Source organism: Rhinatrema bivittatum, chromosome 4 (genome assembly GCF_901001135.1).
Source record: "Rhinatrema bivittatum chromosome 4, aRhiBiv1.1, whole genome shotgun sequence".
In the NCBI taxonomy this organism is placed as follows: domain Eukaryota; kingdom Metazoa; phylum Chordata; class Amphibia; order Gymnophiona; family Rhinatrematidae; genus Rhinatrema; species Rhinatrema bivittatum.
In genome coordinates this window covers 483,743,073-483,768,549 of record NC_042618.1, presented here as the reverse complement: position 1 = coordinate 483,768,549, position 25,477 = coordinate 483,743,073, and the positions used below count along the sequence as shown (strand labels likewise).

Genomic DNA, 25,477 nt, shown 5'->3' with positions numbered 1-25,477 from the left:
TGATAAAAAGGTTTAACACTCAGAGGTAAGTGATGGGTTACTCAGGTAGGTATTCCTGCCGGTGGTATTGTATTGTATTGTATTTATTTATGTGTTTTATATATATATCGTTCCATGTGAGAATCACCAGTTCATAACGTGTACAAGAGTGACTCTCATAAATACATGATAAAAAGGTTTAACACTCAGAGGTAAGTGATGGGTTACTCAGGTAGGTATTCCTGCCGGTGGTATTGTATTGTATTGTATTTATTTATGTGTTTTATATATATATCGTTCCATGTGAGAATCACCAGTTCATAACGTGTACAAGAGTGACTCTCATAAATACATGATAAAAAGGTTTAACACTCAGAGGTAAGTGATGGGTTACTCAGGTAGGTATTCCTGCTGGTGGTATTGTATTGTATTGTATTTATTTATGTGTTTTATATACATCGTTCCATGTGAGAATCACTTGTTCATAACGTGTACAAGAGTGACAATCATAAATAAATGATAAGAAGGTTTAACACTCAGATGTAAGTGATGGGTTACTCAGGTAGGTATTCCTGCTGGTGGTATTGTATTGTATTTATTTATGTGTTTTATATACATCGTTCCATGTGAGAATCACTAGTTCATAACGTGTACAAGAGTGACTCTCATAAATAAATGATAAAAAGGTTTAACACTCAGAGGTAAGTGATGAGTTACTCAGGTAGGTATTCCTGCTGGTGGTATTGTATTGTATTGTATTTATTTATGTGTTTTATATACATCGTTCCATGTGAGAATCACTTGTTCATAACGTGTACAAGAGTGACTCTCATAAATAAATGATAAAAAGGTTTAACACTCAGAGGTAAGTGATGAGTTACTGAGGTAGGTATTCCTGCCGGTGGTATTGTATTGTATTGTATTTATTTATGTGTTTTATATACATCGTTCCATGTGAGAATCACTTGTTCATAACGTGTACAAGAGTGACTCTCATAAATAAATGATAAAAAGGTTTAACACTCAGAGGTAAGTGATGGGTTACTCAGGTAGGTATTCCTGCCGGTGGTATTGTATTGTATTGTATTTATTTATGTGTTTTATATATATATCGTTCCATGTGAGAATCACTAGTTCATAACGTGTACAAGAGTGACTCTCATAAATAAATGATAAAAAGGTTTAACACTCAGAGGTAAGTGATGGGTTACTCAGGTAGGTATTCCTGCCGGTGGTATTGTATTGTATTGTATTTATTTATGTGTTTTATATATATATCGTTCCATGTGAGAATCACTAGTTCATAACGTGTACAAGAGTGACTCTCATAAATACATGATAAAAAGGTTTAACACTCAGAGGTAAGTGATGGGTTACTCAGGTAGGTATTCCTGCCGGTGGTATTGTATTGTATTGTATTTATGTGTTTTATATACATCGTTCCATGTGAGAATCACTAGTTCATAACGTGTACAAGAGTGACTCTCATAAATAAATGATAAGAAGGTTTAACACTCAGATGTAAGTGATGGGTTACACAGGTAGGTATTCCTACCCGGGATAAACTAGGTAAATTGTACTAAACTTCTCTTAGCAATTAAATTATCTACTCTGAAATCCATTACTAAGGTGGGGACAGGTTTTACTCCTTTCACACATCTATCTCTTGTTGTGCTGCTTTATGTGTGAACCTTTACTCCACCTACACTCACTGGAAAAGTCCATAAACCATTATTAAGGTGGAGTTGCAGAAATCCCCGGCTTATTCTTGGGATAATGAGCTTGGAATCTCTCTACCCCTTGGGATCCTGCCAGGTTCTTATGGCCTGGATTGGCTTCTGTTGGAAACAGGATGCTGGGCTTGATGGACCCTTGCTCTGACCCAGTATGGCATGTTCTTATGTTCTTATGGGGAGATCATGTGTGGGAACTCTGCCTCTGAAAGCTCTAAATATCTTTTTTCAAGTCATGACAAATATTTTCTTTTTTGCAGAAAATTTTATAAATATGTTTTTGTGACAGTTGCTTTTATTATATTTCCTGCTATTCTCCCTCCAAAATCCAAAAAGATTTGTAATGAAGCAAGTGAGAGGAAACAGTAACTTTTGATTGCTTTAAATCATTTTAAAGATATGAAGTATTGTGACAGATATTCATGATTCTTAAGGACATTCCCTTCTTTTGCTATTGGTTAATCTGTATTTTCTCATTCACAAAACTTTGGGATAATCCTATCTAAATGTTTACAGCTTAATCTTTCTCTGTCTTTGGCTTTGTCATTTCAGAAATCAACAGAGCAAATGAAAAAAGTTCCCACTATTATTCTGTCAGTTTCATACAAAGGAGTCAAATTTATTGATGCATTAAATAAGGTACTAAATGTTCCTTTCTGTAAAACCCTGTTCAGCCTCCTGAGTATCCCTGCCTACTGTATTGCATTGGCCTTGTCTTCCATTTCTGCGTCCCCTGATCTTACTCTTATAACACTGTCGATCCAATTTCTAGTTCCTTATGAAAGAAGGCAGTGGGCTTTGATTCCCACGCCAGGACACTTAGATTTGGAAATGTTGCAGAGGCCGCAGTCACAGCCCCTGGGGATGCAGGAGCAGGACATGAGAAAACGCTGACATCTCACAGTGGTAACGTAGTGCGCAGATGTACCTGGTTCCAGAGGGAGCTGTGCTCTGTGACTATCACTGTGAAGATTTGGTTAGGAAAGTTCAGGTTTATAAAATGGTAAAAAAAAATAATAATAATAATCCCCAGATAGTTGCAAATGAAGGCTGATTGTGCCATAAGCCATTCAAGACTGGTTCTGATTGAGCTAGAAACCCCCAATAGTAGAAGGAAACTATCAGGCCTTCACCCCTCTAGTAAGAGTATTCTCCTATTAGATCTGATGGCGTAATTACAGAAGAACTCGTCATGATTCCAGATTATAATCAATGTTTACAGCTTTAAGTGATGTCCTCTGGGACTTTGAGTCTCATCTATCTGTCATATTATTGAGTGAAAACGTTTGTGAATATTGAAGATAATTTTCAGAGACGTTGGTGAGCAAAATGTGCTTTCCTCGCAGAAATGGCTCTTTCTAAAACTGCACGACCTGTATGTGCAGACGTTTAGGCACATTGGGGAGATGCATTCCAGGAGCTGAGACTTGCACGCATACGTTTAGATTTTTTAAAGTATGCACGTAAATTCTCTTGGCATAATTATGAAAATTGTGAGGTCTGTATTTAGAGGCATTTAACCAATTTTTGAATATTTCCCCACTTAATCAGCTAAATCTTAGGCAGATATCTCATTGTCTGGCGTTTTTCTGGGACAAATTAGGCTAGCCAGATAAGTATCCAACTAAGTCTGACTGGCTAACGATGGTCATACTGTAGAATTCTCCGAAAGTTAGCCAGATAAACTTATCCAGCTATTTTTAAGATGGTAGCGAATATTCAATAGTGCAACTGCACCACTGAATATTCTCAAGAGGTTAAATCGGTATAAAATGGACTTTATTGAATCTTGGGCAAGATTCAATAAAGTCCATTTTAGACCGATTCAACCTCTTCTGTTTGTTGCTATCAGCCATCTTGGATCGGTTACCGGTTTGTTTTCTTGGACCGTCCACTGAATATTCTTCCACATTCAGTCTCTTGGCAATTTGGCCAGTGATCTGAATGTAGTCCTCTAAATAACAGGTGTAATTGTGTGCCTATAGTTTTATTGGGATAATTTTCAACGCATACATTCAAAAGTTCACTTTGAAAATTGTTGTAACTTAAAATTAATGTGGCCTATTATAAAATTACCTCATGGAGGTAATTTTGAAAACTGTGTGCATAAACCCCATTTTATGCGTGTAAATAACTGTTCTAAAATTGACCCAAGCTCAGTGCACATAAAAGTGCCCACATAACCTAGTTTCATGTGTTAAGCAAGTTTGCTTACTATGAATAGTGTTTTCTGCAGGTAGCAGGATGAATTAGCTGATACATATGGGTGACATCATCTAGCGGCATCTCTCTTAGCTAGTAGAGCTTTTGTTCTTCTGAGCACATGCAGGAATTCCCACCTGAGCATTGCCTCGTGAGCCACCTCAGTCAATTCTAGAGCTCAGTCTAGCAAGATAGTCGACTCTCCAGAGAGGCAGGCGGGTACTTCATTCTGCTAACTATGGAAACATTGTTTATGGTAAGCAAACTTGCTTTGTCCATTGATAAGCAGGCCGAATTAGCCATTATGTGTGGGGAGCTCCAAGCTGAGGGTTACAGCAAACCGATAACTGAATGAGCAACGTATATCCCATTGTGGAGAGTAGACTACCAGAATTTATTTATTTATTTATAAATTTCTATACCACCTATCGTCAATTCTAAGTGGTTTACAATTTCAACATCCATAGAATACATAAATAGAATTATACAAGTGCATAGTGCAAGTTAATTCTTATAACATATAAAAAAGGCTAATATCATTCATTTAAAAGTGCTACAATCTAAAACATAATTAAACAATCAAAATAAAACAAAATAAAACCATAAACCCAAAAACCTAGAATGCAACAATTTCAAGCCCATATGGCCCAAAGCCTGACACTGTTCAGCAATTCTTTCAGACGGCACTCAGCTTCTACTGTCATCATTCAGATTGTAAGCTTGCCCAAAAAGAAAGGCCTTTATAAGCTTTATAAACTTTAGCAAGAAACTTTTTTTTTAATCTCTATATGTATAGAATAACAGGCTACGCAAAACTGCTGCTCCAAAATTACTGTCTCTGTCTGTCAAATTGTGCAGACAGCAGTGGGAAGGAAAAGTGTGAACCAATGACCAAGTTACAGATTTGCAGATGTGTTGTAGGGTTGCTGTTGGTAGCGAACCTTAGATATGTTGGTTATCTCTAGGCTTTCTAGCGAGTAGTATGGAGCAATAGAGTCCACTGTCTGGTGATGTGGAGACTGTTATATCTAATCTGGTAAGATCATGAGAGACTAATAATTGGGAAGCCTGATAGAGTGGCTAAGACCTTCTCCTGTGGTCTACCAAGAGTCGTACAGTTGGAGGAATGAAAGACTGTCATACCTCCATGTGCGTGTGTTATTGGAAAAAATGCTGACATGATGACTTGATTGATATGGAAGACTGATACAACCTTAAGCAGAATCATAGTTTGTTATGTAGCCATACCCTACCATAAGAGAAGAGCAGATAAGATGAAAAATGAACCAAAGTTTGAAGATCTCTGACCTTCTGGTTTTGGATACCGCTGGAAGAAACAATGCTTGACAAGTGGCTCAACTTGCGTGCTCAGAAATGGATACAGAATGAAACTTTGATCTAATGGAACCAGGGACTTAATCACTGGAAATAGAATACACCATAAACTCTTCATAACTGTATATATCTGCGAATACCGCACGTTTGACTTGCTGTGAACCTGAACATAAGCTGCTATGGTATCAACCTGAATTCTTACTGATAAGGCGGCAAGAGTTGAGTCAAATAAAAAGAAGTCCAGCATACCTATAGATTAACATTAAAATGAATCAAAGTCAGAATGAGAATCCCAAAAAGAAAAGTTATTCCAATCTAAAATGGAAGAGTCTTCCAGTCATTGATTGTCTGTAAGCAAGGATAGTACTGCAAACCTTGAGAGGTCAACCTCCAGTTAGGTTAAGGGAGAAGAGAGTCAGACAAAAAAAAAAGGATGTTCATTTCCCTGATTATACGGTAGGTCTAATTCCAGAAGAACTGGAGGATTGCAGAATAGCTGCATCAGACATTGGTATGAAAACTGCAAGGGTCATAAGGAGCTAATGGGAGTAGATAGGCTTGATTCTCAAGCAGCTTGTGAATTGTTGTGAATTTTGGTAAAATCAAAAAATTTGTGTATATGAGACTCGTATGCCAGGTTATCCTAAAAGAATTCTGAGATGACCAGAATTAGTTGAGAAGAATAGAGCAAAACTTCCCTAGTATTCTGTGCTCCTCTGACATGAAGAGGTTGATTACCAGAAGTCCCAGGAAACCAATGGTAATGCACGTCTACTGTTAATAATTTGTCTACTGTTAATTGTTGGAGTGACCATGTGAGAGGTCAGGAAACTCTGTTGAGGAGATTTGCCGTTATCTTGGGGATCTCTGGAGGATATGCTACATGCAGGAAAGCTAAATATTTGCTTACCATGTTCAAGATTCATATCCCTGATTGATCTTAGCACTAGAAGGTGTACTGGAAATTGTATGTCTACAAGAAATTGAGCTCTTTGAGTTTGGAAGGGTTCTGCCCTTTCTCATTCTCCTTAGAGACGTGCATTACCATAAGTGAGGGGAAATCAGACAGGGACTTCGCCCTATAATGGGATAATATCTAGGCACCAAAGTAATTTCCGTTTCTTGTGACTAGAGTTACGGTTTGGCTGCCAATGGTTTGGCATATGCGGTTTCACATGGAGAATGAAGACTCCAATATAAATGATGTATTCAAGGCCAGGAAGCAGGAAGTATGTGGATTGCAGTCCCCAGTCACGCTAAGATAACGATTCCCTTGCTGGACGATCAATGAACCTATAGTGAGTCATAAGCAAGCAAATTTAGAGAGTGTTCACTTGGGATCACAGGAGAAAAAATATCTCTTGTAGAATTTTTTTAAAGGAATTTGATTTTCTTGGAAGAAGGAATCAGAGCTGAGTCAAGAAATGTTACCCAAGAAAACATAATGGGCCTGATTTTCAAAAGCATTTCTTGCTTAAAACTGGGTTTTACTTGTATAAATACACTTTATCCTTGTAAGTGGGCTTTGGAAAATTACTACAATATATGCCATTGAATTGTCTATAGGTTTTAACCATGTTAAGTGCACTTAACGAAGATAAATGGCTTTTGAAAATTTCGACGATAGTACGTTCCATTTATATGTGTAATTCCTTTGAAAATTCACCTGATTGTGCACAACAAGTAAAATGATGCATTCCGTGAGGCCAGTTTGCCTTTCTGTAATTTGATGGTTATCCTGGATGGTCTGGCGGGTCAGGTGTGCTGTTACCATAGCAAGGCACTCGGCAGGGAGTTATTGTTGCTGTCCACAGTCGAAGGGGAATGTGTTGTACTCATAGTGGAAATCACCCACCGTAAAGGGGGTTAGACATATTTTCATGAGCATCCTTTAGCTGAAAAGTGCACATACATTCTTCCTTCTGGATGAATGTTGAGGGGATCCATCTGAATAACTCTGATAGAAAATAATTGATCAGATCTCTGAATCTAGTTCCCTGGGTTTTATAGGGATGGGAAGTGTCAGGAGTAGAATCTTTGCTCTGGAAGGTGTGGAAGGGAAGGTTTTAGTAACCACTGATGTTAAGCAACTCAAGGCAGAGTTGTAAGAAACGAGTCTGAAGTGCATTGAAAGGCTGACTGATGAGGAGTAAATGCAAATGGTATCCAGATTCTACAGTCCTAAGCATTTAGCAGTGTTTGAGGATCTTATGGTGTTTACTCAGGGAGGAATGAAATCTTCTCCTAACCAGAATGGTTATATTCTGATTTAAGACACGAGCAAAGAAAATCTCTGTCCAGGCATGAACTGGACTTGCTCCACTCTTTTTAGTTGATAATGTTCTGCTTCTAAGCACAAGCCCGAGGCTGCTGTCTTCAGTAATATCGCTGTTCATTAATTTGAGTGACCTTTTCTCCAAGGATTCCTCCAAGGGGAATCTTAGCCAGACAAGGAAGTCTGTGAACTTATCCTGGAAATATCATCAAAGGTATTGGCTCGCATTGAAGCCACACAGTAAATTTCAGTGGAAGCAGCTAAGATACACAATAGTGCATCGAAATATCCATAGCTATGTTGAAGAGATGGCATATGCATCCCATCGTATCCAGAACATTTGAGAATATTCACTGCTGCCCTCTGGGAAGTAAATATAAGACTGCGAAAATAACATATAGGCACAGGGATAGAATGAGAAGCCTGCAGTTGGCATGATGCTTTGGAATACCTATCTAACAAATTTGGATTCCTGGTGGTATTGGTTTGCAACTACATGGACTCTGTAGTTCTTTTGCATTAACCATGGTTCTCTTTCTTTTTAGTGAGGTGGTTACACTATTACAAAAAATTCAGGGAGTTGGAATAGTATGTTTAAGGTGTCATTACTTTGCAACCTAGGCCTATGAAATAGTATTATTCCAGAGTTATGCTTGTAAAACATATAGGATATGGACTGGAATGGTTGCCAGCCTTGCCAGAATGCCCACAAGATGGAGGACAACAGAGTTGTTTGCTGGAGTCTTAAGGAACATTAAAGTGTCTTCCCCAGCTTGTCCAGAAAATTGGAGAGGTGGCCAGTGTCCTGGGCGTTCCAGAGGGAGGTGAGAATGGATGCCGTATGGCCTATCTGTGGCCATTAGAGGAGAAGACTAAGCCAGGTTTGGAACTTGGTATCCCGCAGGGACAGATCCCTATGTGGAAGGGCTCCATGCAGGTGACTGCGGTATATTGAGCAGTTTGGGGCTACTGGAAGGAAAATGTCAGAATGTCAATTTGAGTTCTCTTTTTCTGGTGGGGAGAACAGTAAAAGATGCTTTCCTGGAATAGTTCCAAAAGAATGGTGAAAGAAGGTTTGCTACATCGGACTCCTGCCTACCCTCCTAGATAGGTATAATAGAGTATGTGCAATAGCAAAGAGGAAGGCAGAAGCTTCCTAATGCAGACCTGCAGGGTATTTTTTTTCGGTAAGTTACTCTGCCTACTGCATATACCAGAAGAGGGAATGTGCAGTGGAGACACCAGTTGACCAGACTTGCGTTGGCGGCAACCTGCTGCTCAAAACTTCATTGGCAGTGCTGTCCATCAGAAATGGCATCAGTGATGCCAGGCACCAACCGTTGGTGGCACCCCCCGCTGTAATTTGCCTTGGCTGCACAGGCCGTAGGACTTGTACCAGCAGCACAGACTGCTGGATCTGGCATCAACAGTGTTGGCTGCCAGGACAGATATTTGGCAGCTCTGGCTGAATCTACATCGATGGCTCTGGCTGAACTTCTATCAGTGGCGTCATCTGGAACTTGCATCAATCATAGCTCACATTGGCCAGAGCTTTTATCGGCCAGGATGATTGTCGGCTGGGACATGCATCAGCCTGAAGATTTATTTATTTATTTATTTAGAAACTTTTATATACCGGTAGTTGTGGGGACATCATACCGGTTCACATAATAACTGCAAGCTTGGAAAGTACATTTCAACAGGGAGAGTAACTGGGCGAGGGGGTAACCAATAGGCAGTAAGAAGGATAGAAAACAAATAAGTCATAACAAGAGAATAATAATTAACAATTTACAATTTACATTGCGTATCTCCTTGGAATAAGGAGAGGGCGGTCACCTGGAGGGGGGGGGGGGCGGGCTACGGACTAAGAAGGCTATTCTGTGTAGGCATGGTTGAACAGAAGTGTTTTTAGTTTCTTTTTGAATTTGATTGCACAGGGTTCAAGGCGCATGTGGACAGGCAGGGAGTTCCAGAGGGCCGGACCGGCAATGGAGATGGCACGGTCGCGGGTGGAGGAGAGATGAGCTGTTTTCAGGGATGGAACATGAAGGGTGCCTTTGTTGGTAGATCTGGTGGCTCGGGTGGACAAGGAGGCGGTGAATGGGAGGTCGAGCCAGTTTGAATTGTGGGTGTGGATGGACTTGTGTATTATGGTCAGGGTTTTGTGGTGTATACGGGACAGGATGGGGAGCCAATGTAAGTCCTTGAGGATGGGGGTAATATGGTCGTGTTTGCGTGTGTTCGTGATGAGTCTTGCAGTGGCGTTTTGCAATAGTTGGAGGGGTTTTATTGAAGACTGGGGGAGTCCTAAGAGGAGGGCGTTACAGTAATCAAGTTTGGAGGTGAGGGTGGCTTGAATCACTGTACGGAGGTCATGTGTGTAGAGTAGGGGTCTGAGTTTCTTTAGAACATTGAGTTTGAAGAAACCAGTTTTGAGGATGGAATTGATGTGGGGTTTCATACTGAGATTGGGGTCGAGAAGGACTCCTAGGTCCCTGACAGAGGGTTGAGCAGTAAGGAGGTTGAGTTTAGGGTCGTTGGGCGGGAGGTCACAGAGGTCATGGGGATGCGAGGAGATGTGGAGGAGTTCTGTTTTATTTGTGTTGAGAGCAAGCTGAAGGTTGGTGAGGAGGGCGTTGATAGCTGCTAGACAATTTTCCCAGTGCTCCAGGGCGTCAGATATGGAGTTGTGAATGGGAATGATGATCTGTACATCATCAGCGTATAGGTAGAATTTGAGTTTAAGGTCAGAGAGTAGGTGGCAGAGAGGTGTGAGATAAACATTGAAGAGGGTCGAAGAAAGTGATGAGCCTTGCGGGACTCCTTGTTGTAAGGGGTAAGAAGCAGATAGGTTGTTTCCAATTTTGACAGAGAACTTTCTGTTAGTGAGGTAGGATTTGAACCAGGCGAGGGCAATTCCTGAGATGCCGATGCTTTCTAGCCGTGTCAGGATGTGGTAGTGGCTGATGGTGTCGAAGGCCGCTGAAATATCGAGAAGGGCGAGGAGGTAGCTGTGGCCTTGTCCCAGACCTCTGAGGAGATGGTCAGTGAGGGAAAGGAGTAAGGATTCAGTATTAAAGTGTTTCCTGAATCCAAATTGGGAAACATGGAGGATATCATGGTTTTCCAGGTAGTCCATGAGTTGAGAATTGACCACCTTTTCCATTAGTTTGGAGATAAAAGGGAGGTTGGAAATGGGGCGGAAGTTAGAGGGGTCTTTCGGGTCTAGGGAAGGTTTCTTGAGGAGGGGTTTGACAACAGCGTGTTTGAGGGGGTCTGGGACAGTCCCATAGGTGAAGGAGCAGTTGATAATGTCTGCTATAGAGCTGGCTATGCTGTCGGGGATGGCTATTAAAGCTTTGGTGGGGATGGTGTCGTTGGGGTGAGAGGCTGGCTTGAGTTTTCGAAGGAGGCTTATGATTTCTTTAGAGGAGGTAAGGTCAATTGTGGCCATTGAAGGTTGGGAAGGAGGGTGAAACGAGGGTAGGTTAGTGGGGGGACAGGGATTGGTGGGGGGAAATCTGGAAAGCAGGTTGGAGATTTTAGTTTGAAAGTAATTTGCCAGTTCTTCACATTTAGCCGCAGCCTCAGCGTCTGGAATGGTAGGAGAGATAGGGGTGGTGAGGCTAGTGACATAGGAGAAAAGAACTTTAGGGTTGAATTTATAGTCATGGATTTTTTTGCCATAAAAGTCACGCTTGTGTTTGAGTGTGGACAGTCTGTATGTGTGTAAGGCTGTTTTGTAGATGGAGGAGTGTTGCGGGGTTGGGTCCTTGCGCCATTTTCTTTCTTTTTGTCTGAGATTACATTTAAGGGTTTTTAGCTCTTGGGTGTACCAGGGCTTGGAGGGTTTCGCTGCGGTGTTTATAATACGTTCAGAGAGTGGGCAAAGCTTGTTGGTAATGTCTTCAGTAAGGCTATGCCAGGAGGCTAAGGCTGTGTCTGGGTCTGGGCAGATTAGTCTAGGTAGGGAGAAAGCTAATGCATCGGTTAGTTCGTCGCTGGGGCAGGTTTTTCTGTATTTGATGGTGGTGTGAGTGGGATGGTTACTTGGGAGGGATATCTTCGTGGTGAGTCGGCTTTCAATGAGATAGTGGTCGGACCAGGGCACTGGGGTGCAGATGGGTGAGTCAGTGGTCTGGAAACTGGAGTTAATAAACATCAGGTCCAGTGTGTGACCAGCTTTGTGGGTTGGGGATGTAATAATTTGACGGAATCCTATAGCAAGGAGCGAATGAATGAAGGTTTCGCATGATGTCGTGGGTGGGAGTGAATCAACATGAAGATTAAAATCTCCAAGGATGATGGAAGGTGTGTCTGTTTTCATCCATTCCACAACAAATTCGATAAGGGGGGAGGGGTTGGACTCAAGGATGGTGGGGGGGGGGGGGGCGTAAACAAGGCAGATTTGCAGGGTAGCTGTCTTAAAGAGACCTATTTCAAGCTTGGGTGGGGCGGCTATGCTGATGGGTTTAAGGTTAAGGTGTTTCTTAGCTGCTAAGAGGAGTCCTCCTCCTCTTTTTTTAGGTCGGTGGATGGGGAATTTGTCATACTGGGAGGATGGGAGTTGGTTTATGAGGATGGTATCTGATTCTTTGAGCCATGTTTCCGTGACTGCACAAATGTCTGGAGTGCAGTCCGTAAGTAGGTCATTGAGGATTAGTGTCTTTTTAGATATGGATTGCGCATTCATGAGTATAATGGAAAGGGTGGTGAGACTGAGGAATTGGGTTAGGGGTGAGGTAAGGATGGGGATGAGAGATCTGCGGCGGGGGGAGGGGTGGTGGGGAGGGGGGGGGGTGGTAGTCTGGAGAGAGGGTGATGGATGCGAGGGATTGGGTAAGCAGCCATGTTGTTACCTTAAAGGTCAGGTAGGAAGGGGAGTGCAGGTAGCTGGGTGGGGTGCACAGTGGACTAGCAGATGATGGGTAGTGAAGATGATATGCGGAGCAGCTAGCTAAGTCCGCAGTCTGAGTAATTACAGTTACAATTACAGTTAATGACAATAGGGTACAAATAGTACAAATAGTAAAACAGGCACGCAGCACAGAGGAACGGGCACTTTGAGCTGCTCACCGTGTTGGCGTGTGTCTGAGTTGAGAGACAGTGAGAGGAGAAACTAGTGTGGAGGATGGTCCTGTTGCACGTCGTTTTGATAGTGACTGCGACGTATGTCCTTTGCAGAGGCATCCTTCTCAATATCTTTCGGTCGGCGTCCCTCCCGCTCCCTCTCCGGCTGTGTGACTCCCTCCCGCTCTTTCTCGGTCACCTTCAGGGAGTGGGTCACAGTGGGAGGTGAGAGGAAAGAGGCCGCAGATTTGAAGCTGAGGGCAGAGGTGTTTCGGGGCGCTGAGTATGGGGGACGTCAGTGGCGGTGGAGAGAAGGTTTGGGCGTGGCACACAGGTGCAGCACAAAGGGGCGCGACTAAGGGGCAGGCCCCTTAGTCGCGCCCCTTCGGCGCGCGACGCCTGAATCGGCGCTTCAATTTTAAAGGGCTCCGGCCCAGCGGCAGTGACGTCGGTGGGTGGGCGGAGTCGGAGGCAGGCGGGCCGAAACGAGGCGAGCAGGCCGCAGGCAGATGCATTGGCCTTGACGTATATTGGTTGGGCCTTTCATTGGCTGTGGCTTGCATACATGGGCTGGATTTGTCTATCGGCCACCCTGGCTCTGTATCAGTGCATCCCTTTGGGATTTTCATTGGCTGAGGAGGTCCATGCATCCTTTAAGACTTGGGAACTCCTATAGCTGTGGAAGGTTTCAGAGCTGGAGGCTGAGGGTTTTTCATAGCCACAAAGCTCCTGTGGGGAACCCGATGGAAGAACAAGTCTGGGTGCTATCGGAGCAACCAGAAGAATAAAAAGGTCAGTTGGCAGGTCTTAGATTTTTTTAACTCCATCATAAGTCTTAGAAAATTTTGAAAGATAAGATAAACATATATACACTGAATAGAGGAGAGAGAAGTACACAGCATGGATGAGAAAAAGACTGAGTTCTAGCTAAGAGCGAGGTCTGTCTGGTGCTGCTAGATGACATCACCCACGCATAATTCCTAATTCAGCCTTCTTATTGATGGAACATTTTATGTGCACTGAGGAAATGCTTTCCCGTGGCGTGATGTCTGCACTTAGCTGCATGCTTTTTGATGTTAAAAAGTATGCACATAAGTATCCACCAAAGAGAAAGTGTAACTTTACGCAGGTGATGTGCGCATATATTCAGCACTTACAGATGTTACAACTGTGCAAGCTGTTTGAAAATTATTCTCATTATATCTCTCAGATAAGACACAAGGGTCAGGAGATTAAAGTAATGGCCATAACCCATCCCAAAATTCAGCGCCCTTCATGGTCATGGTATCAGAAATATTTTTTTTATAGCATTCTCCCATAATTCTGGGCAGTACAGAAGTCACATCACAGAAAGGCCAGCACTGCACTTTATCATATTTTCTGTCCATCCCATCATTTTTGTATTTTCTGCCAGCTATTCAGGTAGCTTATAAGTTTTCCAAGTTGCAAATGTCCATGTATTCAAGTTTGGAAATATTCTCATGTATTTAGAAATCAAAACAACAAGGGCCAGATTTTTAAACCTACGCGCGGGCGTAGATTTGTGCGCGCAACCCGGCGCGCACAAATCTACACCCGACTTTATAACATGCGTGTAGCTGCACGCATGTTATAAAATCCGAGGTTGGCGCGCGCAAGGTCCTCACTTGTGCACCTTGCGCGCGCCGAGCCCTAGGGGAGCCCCGATGGCTTTCCCTGTTCCCTTCCCCTATCTAACCCGCCCCCCAGCCCTATCTAAACCCCCCTCACCTTTGTTGGCGAAGTTGCGCCTGGCTCTGGGCAGGCGTAGGTTGCGTGCGCCGGCACAACCGCTATGCCGGAGGCCTCGGTCCCGCCCACCCACTCCCCGCCCATTTTTTCAAACCCCGGGACATACGTGCATCCCGGAGCTTGCGCGCGTCGCCGGGCCTATGCAAAATAGGCTCGGCGCGCACAGGAGCGGGTTTTCAGGGTTCCGTGCGTAATATACGCGCGTAACCCTTTGAAAATCCACCCCTAAGATCATAACTTATGAACACAATTTTTTTTGGAAATGAAATGAATATATCATTTGATTCTGGGGCGATTTTAAATGTTTCTTGGTAGTAAAACTCTTCACCCCCACATGGATTGTACTGTGCTGCAGTATGGTGGTGGACGCTAGGAGACGGTGGTTTTGAGGACAAGATTTGCTCATGTATTGAATACAATTTACAGTTTTATTCTTCGTACATGGGAATCTCCAATTGCCCGATCTGTCTCTTTTACAGAACATTATTGCAGAGCATGAAATTCGTAACATTTCCTGTGCTGCTCAGGACCCTGAAGACCTCTCAACGTTCGCCTACATCACAAAAGACTTGAAGTCCAGTCACCATTACTGTCACGTTTTCACGGCTTTCGATGTGGTGAGTATCGGTGACTGTTTCTCTTTTCACAGCTGCTTCAGTGCCTCAGTTTTCTGATAGAATCCTGGTCATTAAAAGACTCAATGAATGAGAAATGAGATTAGCCATTCTTGCAGGAAATTACAGAATTGTTCAGTATTTAACATTCTTATCTGTAAGACCTTAGCAAACAGCTTTGGATTCACTGATGCGAGCTCAGGAGAGCGGTCACTTGTTCGAGAGAGTGTGGCCTTAGGCCGCAGCACAACCCCAGAGGAAGAAACCAGGGTATGCGCCGTGGCAGGCGAGGCGTATCCAAGCACAGGCAGATAGGCTGAAGACTTGGAGCTCTCGGGCCTCTGCCGAACCTGAACGCACCAAGAAGAGACCCAGCAATGCAATGCTGATCTCTGGGGTAGCCCTCCGGTCACTTGATAGCCCTTCCAGACCTGCCGCATGGGAACGGCAAGTGCATCAGGACGGACAGAGGTTGAGGACAAATGATGGCTCTGGAACAAGAACGAGACATGGCAAGGCCCCTGGAGACTTGGACAAGGCAAGACAAAAGGGCTGAAGAGTCAGACAAGGCACTGCCTCTCAGTGCGCCCTATACAGCCCCCCATGGGCTGGTCGCGGACCACGCTGTCCCACTGCACACCCTACACAACCTGAACAGGCTGGTCGCGGACCACACAGAGAGCGGGACAGGCTCATGGCTGGAACTCAGGAAAGAAGAGAAATCCAGGCAGCACTGGGAAGAGAATCCAATTGGAACTGAGCTCCAAAGACAGGAACAAGACTCTGGTTCAGATTCAACTTCGGATTCAGGTTTAAATTCAAGGGTGGTCTTCTGGAGATTGGATCGGGAACTGGAGAATCAGGAACATCTGGAGACAGGCATGGACTAGTCTGGATAATCTGGACACAGGAACCAAAGAGACTGGAACATCTGGACACAGAAACACAGGACAAAGACAAAGGAGCTCCCACGAAGAACAAAAGACCTTGAAGAAGCTATGAGGGACCTCAGAAGCTGGAACGAAGAATCCAGGAGCAGGCAGATCCTTGCGAAGGCCCCGAAGAACTGGCAAAGAGCCCTTTTATAGGGCTGAAGATATGACAAGGGATGGCATCATCAGATGGGGCCGCAGGGTTTTTCCCGCTGCTGGACCTTTAAATAAAGAACAGAGACATGGCCGCGTGCCTAGGGAGAAGCCGGGGCCAGGAGGGAAACCGCAGTGTTGGTGGCATCGCAGGGGGCAGTGCAAGCCACGAAGAGCAGAGGACCCGAAGACAATGCTGGCGGCTCAGGGCTGCGAAGATCTGCAGCAGTGGCACCAGCCATGGGAAGGAAGCCTCGCCCGCCGCGAGGAAAACGGTAGTGACAGCGGCTACAAGGCCGCAGAGGGAGCAGGGCCGGCATCCAGCAGGCAGGAGCGGTGGCGGCAGCAACAGAGGAGGCTTCTGCCACGAGACAAGACAGGCGAGGCCTCAGAAGCAGCACTCCGGCCGCGGGAGGGTCAGTGAGAGGCCGCCCCCGGGCTTCGTAACATTCACCTGTAGTATGCTGCATATATCCTGCCAGCATCCCTTAGGTGATGAATAAGGTTCCGTGAGCTTTTCCCAGGAGCCTTGCCAGAACTGTTGCTACTGTGCATAGTCTAACCTGCCGGGTCCAGGATGGCGGTTTTAACTTCTGCATGAGTCGGCAGAGCAGCTGGCTCTGAAGATATGCCCATGACCTCTGTATGAAGATCGGGATCCTTTCATACATGGACACTAAGCACTCATCCCATCTGTTCGATACATTTTGAGAAAGTTAAATCTTCCGGTAAAGCCGGTGGCAGGTTGGAAGGTAAACCGTGGAGCTGCTCGGGACTCCCCTGAGGACAGCTCTTCCAAATGGGAAGGAGATGGTGAAGAGGGCAAGAGGGGCAGAATTTCAATTCACTTAACATTAGTGATGGACCCTGGTCTGACCATTCTTTAATTACATTTATTGTGAAGAATTCTTCTGAGGTAAGGAATTTTAGTAAGCCATTAACATATACAAAGCGTCCATTCATAGATATTCTGAAATTTAAAGAGACTTTGACTCCGTTTTTTGATTCTCTGGTTCTTAATGATTTAGATTCCTATTTTGATAATTGGATGAAACATTTGATTTTTGTGCTTGATACCATAGCTCCTTTGAAACAGTTTACTTACAGAATAAATAGAAAGTCCAAACCATGACTTACATCATCACTACTTTCTTTAGCAAATTATTGCAAAGGAGCAAGCAAATTTGGGTTAAGAGACCTTCTGCGTCCTTGGGTCCTTTAAAATCGTCGGCTCAGTGTGCTGCAGCAGACAAAAAAACAAACAGAATGTTAGGAATTATTAGGAAGGGAATGGTTAATAGAACGGAAAATGTCATAATGCCTCTGTATCGCTCCATGGTGAGACCCCACCTTGAATACTGTGTACAGTTCTGGTCGCCACATCTCAAAAAAGATATAATTGCGATGGAGAAGGTACAGATAAGGGCGACCAAAATGATAAAGGGGATGGAACAGCTCCCCTATGAGGAAAGACTAAAGAGGTTAGGACTTTTCAGCTTGGAGAAGAGACGGCTGAGGGGGGATATGATAGTGGTCTACACAATCATGAAAGGACTTGAACGAGTAAATGTAAAGCGGTTATTTACTCTTTCAAATAATAGAAGGACTAGGGAACGCTCCATGAAGTTAGCACGTAGCACATTTAAAACAAATCAAAGAACATTCTTTTTCAATCAATGCAAAATTAAGCTCTGGAATTTGTTGCCAGAGGATGTGGTTAGTGCAGTTAGTGTAACTGGGTTTAAAATAAGTTTGGAAAGGTCCGTAAACTGCTATAAATAAGTAATATCCACTGCTCATTGCTGCCATTAGTAGTTTGGATAATTGCCAAGTACTTGTGGCCTGGTTTGGCCTCTGTTGGAAACAGGATGCTGGGCTTGATGGACCCTTGGTCTGACCCAGCATAGCAGGTTCTTATGATTTTATGCATGATTGCCCCATCTCTGACCTAAACTTTTCTCACATGTTGTTGATCCCTGTGCGCATTTTACCTACATACAAGGTGGGGATATTTGGACACATGTAAATGGCTTTTGAATTTTGCCTCTATGCTGTAAGGGATACAAGGCAGTTACTTGGATGAAAGTCTAAGTTTGAGGCAAAAAAATTCTTTAACTTTCATAATGAAGGAAGCTCAATTGATGAGCTTCCTTCATTATGAAAGTTAAAGAATTTTTTTTTTAAGAAAAGGGAGCTGCTGGTTGTTTATGTTTGGTTTTCTTTTAACAATACGCACCATATATAGCTACAGCATGTAAGAAAATTCAGAAAGATCTTTGACTACATTGAGAGTTGTTTACCTTTAAATGTTCTTTTTTCTCAGAATTTAGCCTATGAAATAATCTTAACATTAGGCCAAGCATTCGAAGTTGCTTACCAGCTGGCACTACAAGCAAGGAAAGGAGGTCATTCCTCTACTCTGCCAGAGAGCTTTGAAAATAAGCCTGCAAAACCGATTCCCAAACCTCGTGTTAGCATTCGCAAGTCTATGGTGAGTACCCTCTGTGTCCCAGAGTGAGGCTCTGCCTACTGGGGGCTCTACTCCTCCGACCTCTCCCCGTCACCTGACTTCACACGCTTGTACTCACAGTGTCTTGCAAATTGTGTAATGAGCAATAAGCAATAAATAAACAGTTAAACAATGCTCTATAGCAGTGCTTCCCAGCCTTTTCAAGCCCAATGCACTGCTCCATGTATGAAAATGCTGCTGGCACGCTAACCTCCACGAAGCAGGCAATGCAGACATGGAGAGGATCCATAGAGTCAAAAGAAGAGCTCCCACCAGGCTTTCTTCCAAATTATAAAACAAAGAAGGGGGGAGTGTGGAAACGCCCAGGAAGAGGGAGGCGTGGGTGTGCCAGAGCCCCTCCAGTGCTCCCCATCTCTCTCAGCCCGGGGATAAGATACAGGCTGCAAGGACAGAGAAGGAGCTGTGTGTAATGTGTGTAGTGCACAAAGTGGAGTCCAGCTCTCTGTGTCCTGCATGCCGGTCATTACGTCCCACACCCCAGAGCACATGCATCTCCTCAAAAAACAGCTCCTACGGGTGAGGTGCTGGAGCAGAGCCTGGATCTGAACATCAGGTGCTGGTGCGGAGCACCCGACTACCTCTGCAGGCTCAGCAATGCCACACCCCAGAGCACATGCATCTCCTCAAAAAACAGCTCCTACAGGTGAGGTGCTGGAGCGGAGCCTGGATCTGAACATCAGGTGCTGGTGCGGAGCACCCGAACACCTCTGCAGGCTCAGCAATGCCACACCCCAGAGCGCATGCATCTCCTCAAAAAACAGCTCCTACAGGTGAGGTGCTGGAGCGGAGCCTGGATCTGAACATCAGGTGCTGGTGCGGAGCACCCGACCACCTCTGCAGGCTCAGCAATGCCACACCCCAGAGCGCATGCATCTCCTCAAAAAACAGCTCCTACAGGTGAGGTGCTAGTCGGAGCCTGGATCTGAACATCAGGTGCTGGTGCGGGGCACCCGACCACCTCTGCAGGCTCAGCAATGCCACACCCCAGAGCACATGCATCTCCTCAAAAAACAGCTCCTACGGGTGAGGTGCTGGAGCGGAGCCTGGATCTGAACATCAGGTGCTGGTGCGGGGCACCCGACCACCTCTGCAGGCTCAGCAATGCCACACCCCAGAGCACATGCATCTCCTCAAAAAACAGCTCCTATGGGTGAGGTGCTGGAGCGGAGCCTGGATCTGAACATCAGGTGCTGGTGCAGGGCACCCGACCACCTCTGCAGGCTCAGCAATGCCACACCCCAGAGCACATGCATCTCCTCAAAAAACAGCTCCTACAGGTGAGGTGCTGGAGCGGAGCCTGGATCTGAACATCAGGTGCTGGTGCGGGGCACCCGACCACCTCTGCAGGCTCAGCAATGAGCCATGGCAGTGCCCTCTGACAACGTTTAAATGGCACACAAAAGCTCCCAGTGCCCTTGCTGCTTTCCTATATCCCAAGCTATTCAATGCCTTTTCAACACTTAATCTGATCATGAAGCTTCTTGCATCACAGCGTGGGTTATAATTGTGACTCCGAGGGGCCACACTTAGCTCCTTACACTAAACATTTTTCCCACAGACACAAAGAAAGCGCACCCACCACCTGAATTCACATGAATTTTCAGCCAAATTTAGGGCCTAAGAATTAATTTAATGTTTGGGATCCTGCCAGGTACTTGTGACCGGGATTGGCCACCATTGGAAACGGGATACTGGGCTTGATGGACTTTCGCTCTGGCCCAGTGTGGCAACTTCTTACGATTTAGTTGAAAATATCCCTAAGTTTAGGAGCCTTGCTATTTTACTCACTTAAATAGACACGCCGAACGGTCTTCTAAAGAGGCACCTACATTCGTACGTTCAGGGCCTTGATCTTTTAAATATTGACCTAGAAATGGGAAAAAAAACCCATACATAGCGAATGTCCTGTTTCTATACCCAACATGCTGTGAGTATCCTACACACAGTACTGGATAAGCAATCATTAGTCAGGATCCTCAATGTGTATCTGTACCATCAGGATCTTCTCTGTCTGTCCTACAATCAGGGAGAATCTTCTCCAGCTAAACCATACATAGCGAATGTCCTGTTTCTATACCCAACATGCTGTGAGTATCCTACACACAGTACTGGATAAGCAATCATTAGTCAGGATCCTCAATGTGTATCTGTACCATCAGGATCTTCTCTGTCTGTCCTACAATCAGGGAGAATCTTCTCCAGCTAAACCATACATAGCGAATGTCCTGTTTCTATACCCAACATGCTGTGAGTATCCTACACAGTACTGGATAAGCAATCATTAGTCAGGATCCTCAATGTGTATCTGTACCATCAGGATCTTCTCTGTCTGTCCTACAATCAGGGAGAATCTTCTCCAGCTAAACCATACATAGCGAATGTCCTGTTTCTATACCCAACATGCTGTGAGTATCCTACACACAGTACTGGATAAGCAATCATTAGTCAGGATCCTCAATGTGTATCTGTACCATCAGGATCTTCTGTCTGTCCTACAATCAGCGAGAATCTTCTCCAGCTAAACCATACATAGCAAATGTCCTGTTTCTATACCCAACATGCTGTGAGTATCCTACACAGTACTGGATAAGCAATCATTAGTCAGGATCCTCAATGTGTATCTGTACCATCAGGATCTTCTCTGTCTGTCCTACAATCAGGGAGAATCTTCTCCAGCTAAACCATACATAGCGAATGTCCTGTTCTATACCCAACATGCTGTGAGTATCCTACACAGTACTGGATAAGCAATCATTAGTCAGGATCCTCAATGTGTATCTGTACCATCAGGATCTTCTCTGTCTGTCCTACAATCAGGGAGAATCTTCTCCAGCTAAACCATACATAGCGAATGTCCTGTTTCTATACCCAACATGCTGTGAGTATCCTTCACACAGTACTGGATAGGCAATCATTACCCAGGATCCTCAATGTGTATCTGTACCATCAGGATCTTCTCTGTCTGTCCTACAATCAGGGAGAATCATCTCCAGCTAAACCATACATAGCGAATGTCCTGTTTCTATACCCAACATGCTGTGAGTATCCTTCACACAGTACTGGATAGGCAATCATTACCCAGGATCCTCAATGTGTATCTGTACCATCAGGATCTTCTCTGTCTGTCCTACAATCAGGGAGAATCTTCTCCAGCTAAACCATACATAGCGAATGTCCTGTTTCTATACCCAACATGCTGTGAGTATCCTACACACAGTACTGGATAAGCAATCATTAGTCAGGATCCTCAATGTGTATCTGTACCATCAGGATCTTCTCTGTCTGTCCTACAATCAGGGAGAATCTTCTCCAGCTAAACCACACATAGCGAATGTCCTGTTTCTATACCCAACATGCTGTGAGTATCCTACACACAGTACTGGATAAGCAATCATTAGTCAGGATCCTCAATGTGTATCTGTACCATCAGGATCTTCTCTGTCTGTCCTACAATCAGGGAGAATCTTCTCCAGCTAAACCATACATAGCGAATGTCCTGTTTCTATACCCAACATGCTGTGAGTATCCTACACACAGTACTGGATAAGCAATCATTAGTCAGGATCCTCAATGTGTATCTGTACCATCAGGATCTTCTCTGTCTGTCCTACAATCAGGGAGAATCTTCTCCAGCTAAACCATACATAGCGAATGTCCTGTTTCTATACCCAACATGCTGTGAGTATCCTACACACAGTACTGGATAAGCAATCATTACCCAGGATCCTCAATGTGTATCTGTACCATCAGGATCTTCTCTGTCTGTCCTACAATCAGGGAGAATCTTCTCCAGCTAAACCATACATAGCGAATGTCCTGTTTCTATACCCAACATGCTGTGAGTTTCCTACACACAGTACTGGATAGGCAATCATTACCCAGGATCCTCAATGTGTATCTGTACCTTCAGGATCTTCTGTGTTCTGTAATTTGTTCAGCGCGAGAGAGAGAGAGAGAGAGATGTATTTACAGATATATAATTTCATTCTTTCATTAACATTCTGTTTTTCCCAAGCAGATAGATGCCTCTGAACAAAAGACTCTTGCAAATCTACCATGGATTGTAGAACCAGGACAGGAAACCAAACGGGGAATTAGTACCAAGTATGAAACCACCATCTTTTAAGAGAAGTGACTGTTTCTGTCGGTGGTGTGGGTGAAGGATCTCGGAGCAGCCCCTGCTGGTGTCTACGGAAGATCCCGAGACAGTGCAGCTTCCTCCTGTGAGAGGGAGGAGGTCTCTTTCAGGTCCTCCTGTCATTTGGATTGTACTGCAGCCACAGCCCTCCAGCACCAGCCTTCCTCCGCGGAACAGAGTCGCTCTTTCAGAGCCTCAACAATTTTATAATTGTGACTGGTTTTTGTGATTATAGCTCCAGAACGATGAAATTTAGTACTTGTCAACTTTCTGGATGCCTACAAAGTTGCTAAATATGATTACGTATTATTTATAGAAACTACTATTGCCAAGAAATCCTTTCCCAATTTACTGTACATGTTAAAACTTTTCTATCAAATTACAATGTCTGTGGGTCCTGTGGAAGGTAAAAAGCATTAATTGTTTCAAAGAGAATCAAAATTTAAGACTATCACAAAGAAGAAATACAAAGCACAGAAAATAGTTATTTTTACAGAGCCTCCATTTAAATAAAGAAAGACGCCTGATAATTGAGCTTTCAGTTTATTTGAATTACGTTGTTATCCTTAGTAGCAGAGCAAAGAAAAGGGATTTTTCAGTTAGAAAGCAGAAAGCTCTGCCTATCCCCAGGAGAGCCGCACACACGACCACAGAGGGAATGGGGTAACAGTGCATTGCTAGCACGGGGGAGGGGCGCACTCTATTTATTTACTTAAAATATGTATATACCACTATAGGCAAAGATCAACACGCTTTGCATTAAAAAACGCACATAATAACTAAAATTAGCATAACCAGCTAGTATGAGTAAAACTGACTGTAAGTCTACCAAGGCAAATTAATTCCTATTTTCCTTAACCTCGTACAAAAAAGCATTTGCTGCAGCATTGGCTCACAGCCCCTATCAAAATCCAAATAAATTATATCTAAGGATCCTTGTTTTCAGTTTTTATTTTATTTTTATGGGGAATTTCAGTGACCTTTCCACTGACTTTTCTCCTGTGTGTTATAACAAAGTCATTGTTGCACTAATTGTTTTGTTATAACACTGAAATTTCCAGGAAAGATGAAAACTGAAAAGGAAGGTGCCTGATTATTTCTTGTTTCCATAGCTGAGGATACAGAACCTGATGAGGGCTCCCAAGCTGCTAATTCTTCCCTCACCCTGCGGGGTTTCTCGCCTTCTCTTTCTTCCTATATTTCTTGGAAAGGAATCTCCTATGAACAGGTGCTAACAGTTCTCCAGCTCCTCACCTGTACAGGTAAACCTCAGAATGCCATCTGAACCTCTTGCACTTATTAATTTTAATGCAAATTCATTTATATAGAAACATAGAAATGACGGCAGAAGAAGACCAAATGGCCCATCCAGTCTGCCCAGCAAGCTTTCACACACTTTTTTTTTCTCATACTTATCTGTTACTCTTGGCCCTTAATAACCTTTTGGTTCTATTTCCCTTCCACCCCCACCATTAATGTAGAGAGCAGTGTTGGAACTGCCTCTAAGTGAAATATCTAGTTTAATTAATTAGGGGTAGTAACCACCACAATAAGCAAGCTACACCCATACTTATTTGTTTACCCAGACTATGTAATTCAGTCCTTGTTGGTTGTTGTCTGTATATAGATCCACATTTCTTCATTCCCCCTTGCCGTTGAAGCAGAGAGCTATGCTGGATATGCATTGAAAGTGAATATCTAGCTTAATTAGTTAGGGGTATATCCTGTCCGCTCTTTAATGAATTCTCTGTCCTGTGGAGGTAATTTTCAAATAGTCCACAGGAAAAAGACTTTATACTTGTGGCCTTCACACCAATTTTAAAGAAAAGTTTGCACATCCTTTGCCTTTTAACCATGGACATTTGCACCTGCTTTGTGTGTGGGTAGATTATTTTAATGAAAAAATACACATAACGATTTGAAAAAAGAATTAGGTCAATAACAAAATCCAAGGTGGAGATGAATATGTTTCTATAAATGAACCAATGAAAAACTCCTCTCTGCAGCAATCTTCAGCCTAATACCAGCTACTATATAGAAGAGAGGAGGAGTTTATTGATTTACTTATATAAAAGTTAAGATTGCCATCTGGCTCCAGATTGATCCAGTTCTGGTTTTACTCCCACTGCATGCTTGTAGTCTTGCAATAGGGAAATCAGAACTACAATAGGGTAAAAGCATCAAATCAATGTGTCCTGAAAATCTAGAGCCCAAAGTGTGCAGATTGACTCATGCTGGTAAAATGCTTTGAAAATTGTTCTGAAAGGCTGTGGCTACTTTTTATTACTTCTCTAATGCATGGACTTTAGCTCTGAACATTGCTGCGGGCACAAAGTGCACATGGACAGCTGTGCCTGCTTTTTCTACAAGTATTTTTTTAAATAGAAAATAAGAGGCATAGATTTGAGTTTGCCGTCTTCTGTTCCTCCTCCGAGTGGAATAACCCCCGGGCTGTAGGGGGCGCCGGAGCTCGCTCTGCCTGTGGTGTTTCAGACACACACAGCTTGAAAGCGAGACAAGGGTGATATCTGAAGTGTCTGGAGGATGATGATGGTGTGACTGGGAGGGGGGCGGGAGGGAAGCAGCATACATGTTTTGACCCCCCGCCCGGGTGCTGGAGAACCTTGCCACGCCCCTTCTTCAGCCGCAGGCCGGGAGGCAGTTTCAGACCATCCGTCCCGTCTTTCGGTGGCTGAAATATTGTAACATAATCATATAGGAGGTAATTTTCAGAGGAGTTACG

The 25,477-nt window shown here is 43.9% G+C and overlaps 1 protein-coding gene across 1 annotated transcript in view; it reads left to right on the top strand.

Annotated features, from left to right (window-relative positions):
• The window catches only part of ANKS1B (ankyrin repeat and sterile alpha motif domain containing 1B), a 591,267-nt gene extending 568,003 nt beyond the window's left edge, over positions 1-23,264 (top strand). Inside the window, exons 23-26 of the mRNA XM_029597376.1 lie at positions 2,265-2,351; positions 14,847-14,984; positions 18,390-18,557; positions 22,612-23,264. Of these exons, the coding sequence (XP_029453236.1) occupies positions 2,265-2,351; positions 14,847-14,984; positions 18,390-18,557; positions 22,612-22,722 (504 nt within the window). The 3' untranslated portion in view covers positions 22,723-23,264. The remainder of the gene's footprint in view (positions 1-2,264; positions 2,352-14,846; positions 14,985-18,389; positions 18,558-22,611) is intronic.
• The last annotated feature ends 2,213 nt before the right edge of the window (positions 23,265-25,477 follow it).